This window comes from Pteropus alecto, unplaced genomic scaffold (genome assembly GCF_000325575.1).
Source record: "Pteropus alecto unplaced genomic scaffold, ASM32557v1 scaffold8, whole genome shotgun sequence".
NCBI lineage: Eukaryota > Metazoa > Chordata > Mammalia > Chiroptera > Pteropodidae > Pteropus > Pteropus alecto.
The window spans coordinates 23,612,950-23,624,754 of NW_006494609.1; the positions used below are offsets into that span (position 1 = coordinate 23,612,950).

General features: G+C 38.0%; 1 protein-coding gene and 1 non-coding gene across 2 annotated transcripts in view; one reads left to right on the top strand and one right to left on the bottom strand.

The window, feature by feature from the left end:
* The window catches only part of MARK3 (microtubule affinity regulating kinase 3), a 66,345-nt gene that overhangs the window by 5,406 nt on the left and 49,134 nt on the right, over positions 1-11,805 (top strand). The window contains exon 3 of the mRNA XM_025042128.1: positions 9,208-9,261. Within this exon, the coding sequence (XP_024897896.1) occupies positions 9,208-9,261 (54 nt within the window). The remainder of the gene's footprint in view (positions 1-9,207; positions 9,262-11,805) is intronic.
* LOC112473911 lies at positions 8,025-8,126 on the bottom strand. Its single transcript, XR_003044200.1, has one exon. It is a non-coding gene; the product is annotated as a U6 spliceosomal RNA (small nuclear RNA).

Below are 11,805 nucleotides of genomic sequence, written 5' to 3' on the forward strand. Positions count from 1 at the left end.
ATGTTATAAAAACAGTCTTGCTGGAATTTTGATTAGAATTAATTGAATTTATAAACTTATTTTGGAGAAGATTTCTATTTTAATGATACTGAATCTTTCTGTCTGGAATTATGAAATGTGTCTCAGTTTTGTTTTCAGGGTTTGTAATTTTCTTCACCTGGGTTTTGCATAATTCTTAAGCTCATTCCAAGGTATTTTATAACTTTTATTGCAATGCGAATGAGATGTTTTTCCTTAGCTGTTGTGAACATGTGGGAAGTATATAACATTTGTGTAGCATCTTGTATCTGAGCACCTTTTGACCTCACTCTCATTTTGGACACCATTTTAGATTAAGCAAATTTATATTATTATTTTTTTTAAGTATACATTTTTTTCTTTTGATTTACAGGTCTATGAATTTTAATACATCTATAGTATAGACTCACATTACTACCACCATAATCAGGACAGAGAAGTCTCACTCCTTCAGAAACTCCCCATGGTCCCTTTATGGTGGGCTGTTCTCCAGCACGACTTCCCCCAACTACCTGTCTGTCCTTCCCCACAGTTTCATTTCTCGCCTATATAGCTAGTTTGTTCCTTTTTATTGCTGAGTAGTATTTCATTGTGATGGCGGGACCATAGTTTGTATCACCTCTCCCGCTGAAGGACATTTGCGTTGTTTCCAGTGTTTGGCAATTATGAATAGAACTGGTAAGCATTCCTGACCAGGTTTTTTTATGTGAACATAAATTTAATTTCTCTGGGATAGTTAACCCAGGAGTGGAATCGCTGTGTCACATGGTAAAACTAAGTGAATTTTGGTTAGAAAATTGGTTTTATTATAGGTTTATTACCTATAAAATTGGTTTTATTATAGGTTTATTACCAGTATTATAGTTTCAGAAGATAGAAACTTAAAATTTCTCGTCTATTCATTGTATTTTTACCAGTTGGTACTGTTCTCAGCTCAGTAAAAGCTGAGGTCTTTGTTTCTGTCAGCATTCTCTTGACTTTTGATGGGAGTGTGTCTTGCCCAGAGTTACAGGAAGTGGTGGTATTGGTGATTTGGAGACTTAATTCATGCTGAGTCTGTATAAAATAAAGAGTTACATATTATGTTAAGAGACAGTTTCAACAGGCTATGCTTGGGGGTAAGAATAGAGATGTAGTAGAATGACATTGTGGGAAAAACTCCCTGGAAGAAGAGTGGGAATAATCTCTGTCACGCACTTATGTGATAAGGATGTTGTGAACATAAAAGATCTTCAAGAAAATGAATGCATTTGTTGGAAGAATGGCATTTTTACTGAACAGACAGGTTAATGAGCTATAATAACCAAGGTTACATACTGTGTACATCTAGAGAACAGTTTCTAATCAAGTCTTTAAATATGATGATTGTGATATAAATCCACTTTAGGGGAGACCTCTTTTTCTAGGATGATTCTTAATTTTTAGATCATGAACCAGTCAGAAGTAGACACCAAAATCCTTATTTTATATATTTCAGAACCAAGCACCAGTCATAAAAATTCATCTATCTAATTTAGCTCTTTCGGTGAAAATGCTACCCATTAGCTTTATTGTCATGGCAGCATCTGTTTCATATTTACAATGGATTTGGGGGTGTGTGTTTGATCTGCTATCTTGTTTTTGGTCAGCTTTTCACAGCTGAAGGTTATTTGGGTTTCTGCTATATATATATAGTCTGTTTCTATATTTCAAGCCAAAGGTTTTCTTTCATTTTTCTTTCATTTTTCCTCCCCATGTATTTTCATAGCTTCTCAGGGATCTCTCCTCTCACATGAACTACAGGGGAACTCACTTGTAGCTATCATTTGTTACTTAATTGAGGCTATTTTTCGTTATCTTAAATTATTTTTTCAAAGTAATAGCATATAGCTTAAAAAGTCAAATAGTACCAAAAAGCCTCTAACTACAGTCAGAACTCTTTTCCCAGGACTGTTACTTAGAGGTTCCCACTTTCAGTTCTTTAAGCGCTTCTGATCCTCTTGGTTATATCCAGATTTATAAGTTTAGACATCACCGACTTCCTCCTGATAGAAGATGAGGATGTAGCGTTGTCATGTAACTTACTTCCACATCTACTTTCCTTTACTCAGCCTTTCTATTGCAATAATATATTTGGTTCCAGAACTTAATTAAACTCTAAATATTGTTCATTGTTAGACTGCAATCATTTATTTTCTTGTATATATATTTTTTTGTCTAGAATTAACAGTTGCCTCTTTTATTTTTATTATTATTTTTTAATTTTTATTTCATCATGATCCTTTGTATTTACTGCTAATTGTCCCAGGTGGCCCAGTGTAGCTGTCAAACATCTTTCAGTACCATGTTCAGGTCAAGAGAGAATGGCTGGGTGGAGATGAGAGACAGCAAGACAGCTTTTTCAAGGCACAGATAACTAGATTGGTAGCTACAGGGAGATGTCAGGCCAAGAAGTTTTTTAAAGATGGGCAAAATACCAGCAGATCTGTCTGCTAATGGGAATGACCTAACGGGAAAAGCGGGGTCATGGGAGAGGTGGGAGTGGGTGGTGGAGGCATGCCCTTGGAGAAGGGAGAAAGGTAGAGGTTACTGGCATAGGTGCAGGAGGCGGGGCTCTGTATGGTGGTGGGAGCTTGTAGAAGTTTTGTTCTCACTGCAGCTGTTTTTTTCAATCAAATGGAAAGCAGGGTCATCAGCTATGAGTGTGATGATCGAGGGTGCTGGTCAAGTGCCCCACTTAACTTCATGGTGGCTGGGAGGAAAGGTGGCCTTTATACTAGGACCTTCCATGTGTGCAGCACAGTTATTTTCTCTGGCCAGTGACGTTTTTCCTGGATTGTACCCTTCTTCGAGCCCTGCTACAAGTATCTCTGATTTTTATCTCCCAGAAATTGTTTAAAGTCACTTGTCCACTGACGGCACCTCTCTCATTCTCTTTGCCCTTCTTCATTATTCTGTCTTTATTCTTTTAATTGGGCTATCAGGTGGGAGAAGAGAGAAATGCACGTGATCAATACGCCATTTTTAACTTAATGTCCTCATTATGGTTATGAAAAAACTTTTACATAGTTATTTTTTTCGTTATATTATTGTATGGTTTTGAGTCAAGGCTTGTTTAAGACAATAGCGTCCCTTAAACTCCGCCCACTTTCTAATTTCTCAAGATGGCCCCTTTTAGTCTTTTAAACTGATTCTTTAGGTTTTATTTTTATATCTTTAATAACATACTTTTATTCTTATTTTTCAGTTTTAGGCATCAGTTTTATCATTATGGTTTTTTTAAAGTCATTGACTTTTTAAAAAATTAACTTCATTGAAATATAACATATTCAGAAAAAATGCCCAGATCATAAATGTACAGCTTGATGAATTATCACAAAGTAACTGTATTTGCATAACCGTGACCCAGGGCAAAAATATACTATGACTCTGAACTCCAGAAGCCTCCCTTCTGTGAGCTTCTGATCACTTCACTGTTCTTTCTCCCTGAGGTAACCACTCTCCTGAGTTCTAACACCAGCGATTTTTTTTCTTAATGTAATTCTAATGGAATCATACAGTATAATATATATTGTTTCGTTTCTGTTTCTTTTACTCTATGCTTGTCATGTTTTTCCACATCCTGTATTTTTTCCATCTTGTATATCGTTAGGTTTCAATTTGAAGTTTTATTTTGTAGCCACCTGTTCCACTTGTTTGGTTTGGTCTTTATTGCTGTGGACTGAATTGTGTCCCCAAAATGTCACATGTAAAAGCCTTAACCCCTAGTGTGACTATTTTTGGAGAATAAGACCTTTGTGGAGTAATTAAGTTAAATTAAGTCATGATGGTAGGGCCCTGATCCAGTAGGGTTCATGTTCTTATAGGAAGAGACACCAGAGAGCTTACTTTCTCTCTGTGCCATGTAAGGATGTAGCGAGAAGCAGGCCATCTGCAAGCCAGGAGAGGGGGCTTTACCAGGAACTCACCGGGCTGGCTCCCTGATCTTGGACTTCCAGCCTCCCAAACTGAGAAATTAGATTTCCGCTGTTTAAGCTACCTGGTCTATGGTATTTTTTGTTATGGCAGCCCAAGCTGAGTAATATGCCATTTTTATGGGCCACTCTGTCCTAAAGGACTGGAAATCTCTGCTCTTTTAGTGGTGGAGGGTTTAACACCTGTCAGGAGCAGGGTGCTAGGCTCTTTTGACCAGTAGTGAATAGACAGGAGGTAGAGGATAAGGATTTTGCTCCCATGGGTGTCTGCTGCGGGTTCGTCGGGACTTTCTCAAGTATGAGCTGTCTTTATCCCTGTTTTGTAATTTTCCACTTTGCTTCTGGCAGCAGGGTAAAGAAATGGAATTTCCCAGAACTTTACACAAGTGATCCGGAAACTCCTCTTTCCTCACCTAGTGAACTCCCTTTTGCTGTGCACGCCTCCCCCCAAAAACAAACAAACAAACAGACTCCACAGCTTTCGGAATGAACGGGTAGTCTTCTCGCTAGCCTCCATCTTTCCGAGGCAGTGATACCCCACAGTTGCCTCCTGTTTTGGTGACCTCAAGCTCTGAGCTGTCCTCCAGGCTCCAGCTCTGGGCCAAGGTTATTTTGAGTGTTGAGTCACCCCAGCAGGGAGCTGGAAGGAAGAGGGGATTAGGAGCTTCCTCTTCAGGCTTCAGTGCCACACACATACACACGTCATGTTAGAAGACAGTGTTTTACTCTGAGGACACTTGCTTTTGATGAAATGACTCTTTGGTTTGATTTAGCCAAATGCAACATATTTGAGCTCCAGTTTTTGCTGTAGATACTATTTGAATAGCACTCCTTGAAAATAAAAATGTTTAAGATCAGAATCAGGATAAAATCTTTAGAAGGTGGATATTGAACAGAAACAGAAGAAAAAAAAACAGTGATCAAGAGTCCAGTCATGTGAATAGAAACCAGGACTCAAGATCAGAGGGAAGAGGAACTGGAAAGGCAGCATATTTGACGGACTTGGCCATGAGGAGGAGAAAGAAAAGAGAATGGTGGCTAGAGAGGAACAGCATATCTAAGAGGTTACTTTGGAAATTGGGAGGTCCAAGTATATCACATAAAATTCTTTTTGAAAGTAAAGTTTGAAGAAAATTCATTCGGCTTTGAAATAATGTAACTTTTAAACCACATTGATATCTGTTGAACACCAGAAACTATTTCTTCACTATTTCATCTCCATCTCTAATGTATATGCAGTTACAGATATGAGTGGCCAAGTCCTCAGACGCTCAGCTAGCAGTCACTGGATGCTGCTGCATGCGGTAGGGTGCCAGGTCTGTAACAGGGCGTCTGAAGACATCTCCCCAGGCAAGATATGCACAGGGTGGTGGTTTTTGCATATTATAGCAGCCATTATTTGCTTTTGCTTTATTTACTGTACTTTCCATCAAGATAATTGTATTTTCCATCTACAGAATTAGAATTCTGACTTTGCTTTTTTCAGGCACACATCTGATTAACTCTCTACTTCTCCACTTCTGGTTTTTCCCTCCCCCAGGCAGGGGCCAGGGATGGTAACCCCCTCCCCCCAGACAAGATGCCTTCATGCAGCGTTTCTCTTCCCCTCATAGCCCTGGAGGCTATAGGGTCATAGGAAGTCATCAAATAGCTTAAGTGATAGAAGCTTTAGACTAAGTTGAGCATTTTTTTTTTTCAAGTGTTAATATGAATAGTGGAGCAGTTCTCAAAGTAGGCACGGGGTTTTTTGGAGGTTTTCTCAGGCCGTTTAGTGGGGGGGTCTGCAAAGTCAAAACTATTTTTGTAATACTATTAAGACCTTATTTGCTTTTTCCATTATCTCTCACGAGTATAAAGTAGAATTTGCAGAAGCTACATGATGAATGATATCACAACAGATTGAATACAAAAGGACGTAAGAGAATTTCATTAAAATATTATTTATGTTAACATGTAGTGGGCTTATTTGTTTTTTTATTTTTTGTTGTGGTAAAATACACATAACAAACTTTACCATCTTAACCCTTTTTCAGTGTATATTTCAGTGGTATTAAATACATTCATAATATCGTACAGTCGTCACCACCTCCATCATCTCTAGAACTCTTCCCACCGTGTAAAACTGACACTCTGACCCCATCAAACTAACTCCCCATCTGCCCTCTCCCCAGCCCCAGGCAACCACCACTCCACTTTCTGCCTCTATGATTTTGAATACTCTAGGCGTCTCATATGAGTGGAACTATATAGTATTTGTCTTTTTGTGACAGGCTTATTTCACTTAGTATAATGTCCTCAAGGTCCATCCATGTTGTAGCATTTACCAGAATTTTCTTCCGTTTTAAGTCTGAATAATATTCTGTTGTATGAGTAATTGCACATCACACATCCATTTATCCCTTGATGGACACTTGGGTGGCTTCCATGTCTTAGCTGCTGTGAATAATGGTGCTGTGGACATGGGTGTGTGAATATCTATTTAAGTCCCTGCTTTCAATTCTTCTGCGTACCTACCCAGAAGTGGAATTGCTGGATCATCTGGTAATTCTCGTTTTAATTTTTTGAGGAACTCTGTACTGTTTTCTATGGTGGCGGTGCCATTTTGCATTCCTACCAACAGTGTCCAAGGGTTCCATTTTCTCCACATCTTCACTGGGGCTTTTTCTATCTTCCAACCTACGTATCTATGGTAGTTGCCATCCTGATGTGTGTGAAGTAGTATTTCGTAGTTTTGATTTGTGTCTCCTTAATGATGAGTGATGTTGAGCATCTTTTTAGTGTGCTTACTGACCGTCTGTATATCTTCTTTGGAGAAATGTCTCTTCAAGTCCTTTGTCTATTTTTGAATCAGTTTTTTTTATTGTTGAGCTTTAGTTCTCCATATACTCTGGATATTAATCCCTTATTAGATATATGATTTGGAAATATTTTCTTCCCTTCTGTGGTTTGCCCTTTTACTCAGTTGATACTGTCTTTTGATGTACCAAATTTAAAAATTTTCAAGAAGTCCAGTCTGTCTATTTTTTCTTCTGTTGCCTCTGCCTTTGGTGTCATACCCAAGTGATTTATTGTCATGAAGCTTTTGCCTTGTTTTCTTCTAAGAGTTTGGTAGTTTTAGGTGTTAAGTTTAGGTCATTGATCCACTTCGAGCTCATTTTTGTGTGTGATTTTAGGTAAAAGTCCAACTTTATTCTTCTGCATGTGGTCATCCAGTTTTCCCAGCACCATTTTGTGACTTATTTTGAGTGAATTGTTCACTTATTTCACACTTACTCAGTTTTCATTTATAGCATGGTAAATATCGATAGATTTACCCCACTTTCGGGTTCTTCAGTAATCTTTAAGAGTGGAAAGGGGAAGAAAAAGTTTGAGAACTATTGACAAAAAGAATCGCCGAGTAAGAGGGGTCAAATATGTAGTGACAGAAAGAACTCTATCGGCGGTGAACACGCAGTGCAGTACATGTATGCCTTACTATTGAATGGTGCACTCGAAACTTATTGAACTTCGTTAACCAGTGTCACCATAATAAAAAAATTAAAATGTGTAAAAATTGAAAAAGAGGGTAATTTATGGAAAGGGCTCAGCTCAGTGCCTAGTATATAGTAAGGAGTCAATAATAAAATTATTACTAGAAAAAGAAAAAGAATCTCCAGGTACTTTCCCCAGACTTTGGCTACTGTCCCTTTCTTCAGCGGTGCTGCTCATCGGATCTGTTCTGAAGGATGCACAGGAAACACGGCCTCACCGCTGTGGGGCAAGATCGTTTGTTGTTTGGACCTTGGATGCAAAGCTGCGTCGGTTATGTTCCCCATTTCATGGCAAAGCCTTGTTCTTCCCTTCCCCTCCCTTCCCTCCTCTGTTGTCATCCCCATCCCCCCAGTCTGCATATTCATAGTTCCTAGAAATCACTTTATGCAAGAAATGACAAACTGACCAGGTGAGGATGCTGGCGTATGTCCAGTTAGTAAATAGAACTGAAACTGATTTTATTTTCTTTCGTTAAGTGCATATAACTGGAAACTGTAGTTCCTTCTGTATCTTTTTTTTTCTCTTTCTGTGGAACGCTTCATGAATTTGCGTGTCATCCTTGTGCAGGGCCCGTGCTACTCTGTATTGTTCCAATTTTAGTGTATGTGCTCTCGAAGCGGGCACTCTTTCTGTATCTTAAGGGCTTGTTTTTTAGATTGAGGTGTACACACCCCTTTGGTCCCATTTGTTGCCTCTGTATGTATTTCACTTGGTTAGCCTACAGTTTGGTCTGGAACTAGTCTGTTTTCCTTCTTCAACTTACTAAAGGGATTTTTTAAAAATTAAAGTACAGTTGGCATATAATATTAGCTTCAGGTGTACAACATAATGATTCTACATTTTGTGTACCTTACGATGTGACCACCACACTGTCTAGTAACCGTCACTGTGCAAAGTTGTCACACTGTTATTGACAATATTCTCCTTAACCTTTTATATCCATCCCTCCACTCCCCACCCCCAGCAGCCATCAGTTTGTTCATTGTTTCTCAGTTGGGTTTTTTTGGTTCGTTTGTTTTGATTTTTAAAAAAATTCCACATATAAATGAAGTCATAAGATATTTGTCTGTCTCTGCTTAACTTATTTAGCATAATGCCCTCTAGGTTGGTCCATTAATTTCACAAATGGCAGGATTTCATTCATTTTTATTGCTGACTAATATTCTATTGTGTGCATTGTACACACACACACACACACACACACACACACACACACACACACACACCCCTTCTTTGTCCATTCATCTATACATGGACAGACACATAGGTTGCTTCCATATCTTGGCTATTGTAAATAATGCTGCAGTGAACATAGGGGTGCATAGATCTTTTCTGTCTTTTTTATAATAAAACGTTTTTAAAGTTTTCAGATTCAGCAGCACTCTGTTCATGAAATTGCTCAAGTTCTCTTTTCTGTGCAAGACCCTGTAAACCTGCGACAGTGTAGTTCCTGCGCTTGTTTCCCAGAGTCAGATAAAATTAAAGCGACTAGATTTGCTTTATTGCCATACTTTCTGGATGTGTTTTAATTATATAATCTTTTTATTTTTTATATTTTGGTTTGTGTGAGATTTTTTCCCCCTGTGTTTAGAGGGGAAAGATGTTATAATAATACCCTTATTTGTATGAAGCCCCTCTTTTCAATTATAAAATAATTACCAAATTCTTAAAATCCAGAAATACTTATTAATTTATCTTTTTCTAGGTTGCAATAAAAATAATTGACAAAACTCAGTTGAATCCAACAAGTCTTCAAAAGGTAAGATTGGTCCAGTATCCAGTATTTTTAAAATGATTTTCAGTGCTAATTGTCATCCAGTTTGCCCCTTAAATACCTCTACTACTATTTTTATTATGTTTAGTACAATAAAGCTTTATATTCCTCAAAAGAATGAAACTTAAATGTATTATTGTATAAATAGTAGTATTATAGTATTATCAGAAGGTAATGCTTTTTAAATGTTCTTAACAGCAAACTGAAGGCTGTGCTTTTAAATTGAATATTCTACATATTGACTAGAATAGAGTTTTTCTAAATAAGACAGAACAACATTTTCATTTAATTAGTCATATGCAGTTATGCACCATGTAGTTAATACTGAAACCTTTAAAGTCAGCACTTTGGCTTTATTAAACTGTCACACTAGGTCTAATTAAGGAGTGATGATTAATTCATATAAAAGGAAAACAAAAGTAAAAATGCTGATGAGAAACATTTTGTAAAGCACTGTTGACATTTGTATCATCTAAAGCCAGGGATCCCCAATCCCCGGGCCACTGACTGGTACCAGTTCTGGTCTGTGGCCTGTTAGTAACTGGGCCGCACGGCAGGAGGTGAGCGGAGGGTGAGTGAGTGAAACTTTGTCTGTTTTTGCAGCCGCTCCTCAGCGCTGGCATCACCGCCTCAGCTCCACTTCAGATGGTCAGGCATTAGATTCTCATAGGAGCAACGGTCCCTGGTGCTACAGAGGTTGGGGACTGCTGATACAGCAGGTCAGAAGTTCTTAGCCCTGGTGCATGTTAGAATCACCTGGGCCTCTTTTCAGAGTTCTGCTAACTGGCCCACAGGAGAGTTAATTGCTCAGGTAGGGCCTGGGCATAGGTATTTCACTGGTGCATCTGTGAAAGATTCATGATCATAATAAGGTCCTTCTAGATTTTTTTTAGTTTTGAAAAGCCTTTTTATGTACTTCGTTTGATTTCTAGATTTGCTAGTCTTGGCTTTGCCACTTAGCCGGATGTCTAATATGACCTTGAGCAAGTCACTTAACTTTCTAGACCTCAGATTTCTCATCTTTAAAATGAAGATAATTTCATCTTCTCAGGATGGATGTATTAGTGAAATAATGCATGTAAAAGCTTCGTAAACTGTAAAGCATGCATATGTAAGATATATAAGTGTAATGCCCTATATACATTCCTAATGTATTCTTCATTAATGCCACCATAATTTTGAGACCTGTTTGCAGGTGTGATGTGGGGAGATAGGCTATCTTGTACTAGAAATAATATTTAAACAAGTGGTTCTGAAGGGCATTGTGGGCTTTAAGGGTTTTCAAGGTGGCTCTGGAACAGATCCAAAAATTCCAGTCCTTTGTTTGAGGATGAAATTATATCCATTTTCTTAAACTTCGATTTTTTTCATGTATCTAAGGACTTGGTACTAATAAGTAACTTAGGGTCACTAAAATTTGGAGCTCAGAACTGAAATTAGCCTGTAAAGGAGTTTACTGAGGGTTCTAGTTCTGTATTCTAATGATGTTACAATCTTCCACTATGCAAGTATACTTGCAGATAACTGAAATTCTAGCAGTTTTCTAGGAAGAATTTTATCATAATATTGTCTTGAGCTGGTTGTAGGTTTTCCTTTCTTGCTTACTCTTTTTCACCATTTTTGGTCCTAGTTTTTAATTGCTGCTATTTTTTTTTATTATTATCAATTTAGTACATGGGAGGTAGTCTAGTTAGCCTGATAGTGTGATTATGCATATTTGCATCAGCATTAATTTTGGCATATAAGCTAATAGGTAAGACCCTGAGGTTGTTCGTGGTATAGTTCAAGTATGAACCATCCACAAAAAACTTATACTAAAGACAGATCTGTCCAAGTTAAATAACTTGATAAGTGTAATGTTTTCAGTTTATAGGGCATTGTTTTAAATCGTGTATAAGCTCGCATGGTTTTCTTATAAGTTAGAAGCATTCTATATGTATTTCAAATTCCCTTTCACCGAGTTCATTTTCTGTGGATCAGTGGCAGCAGGGCGGAGCAGACCTGGCATCTTTGGTCTTTGTGACAGCAGCCCTTGCCGCCTTTTCCCTTACCACTGATCCCGGGTGTATCACACCTGCATCAGGAATAGCCATCTTTAAATCGTGATTTTAAGCCCTGGAGTTTGGAGCGTGCCTTAGAAGCTAATGTTCACTTTAAGGAACATTCCGCCCTCGACATGTAATTTTCTCTGTACTGCCACTATCACAAAATGTGGACTGGCTCATTCAGTCAAATGTTTGAACATAGGTTTTAAAACAGTGTCAGTTTCAAAGTGTTCACAATATTCAGGCTTGCACATTGAATCATGTACATTTAATAACTGCATATAAGGAAACCTGATTTGGCTGCATATTTCCAAACTGATGTTACTTTCACAGACAGATTCTTCATTTTTCCAGCCATTGTGTTAATAAACGTTAGTCTAGTAAAAGATATATTTTTCTCCATTGGGAATCTTCTGTTCATAAATGTCTTTTAGTTCAGCCTCTAAAGGACTCTGTAATGTTATATACCTGTAATGGTTCTGAG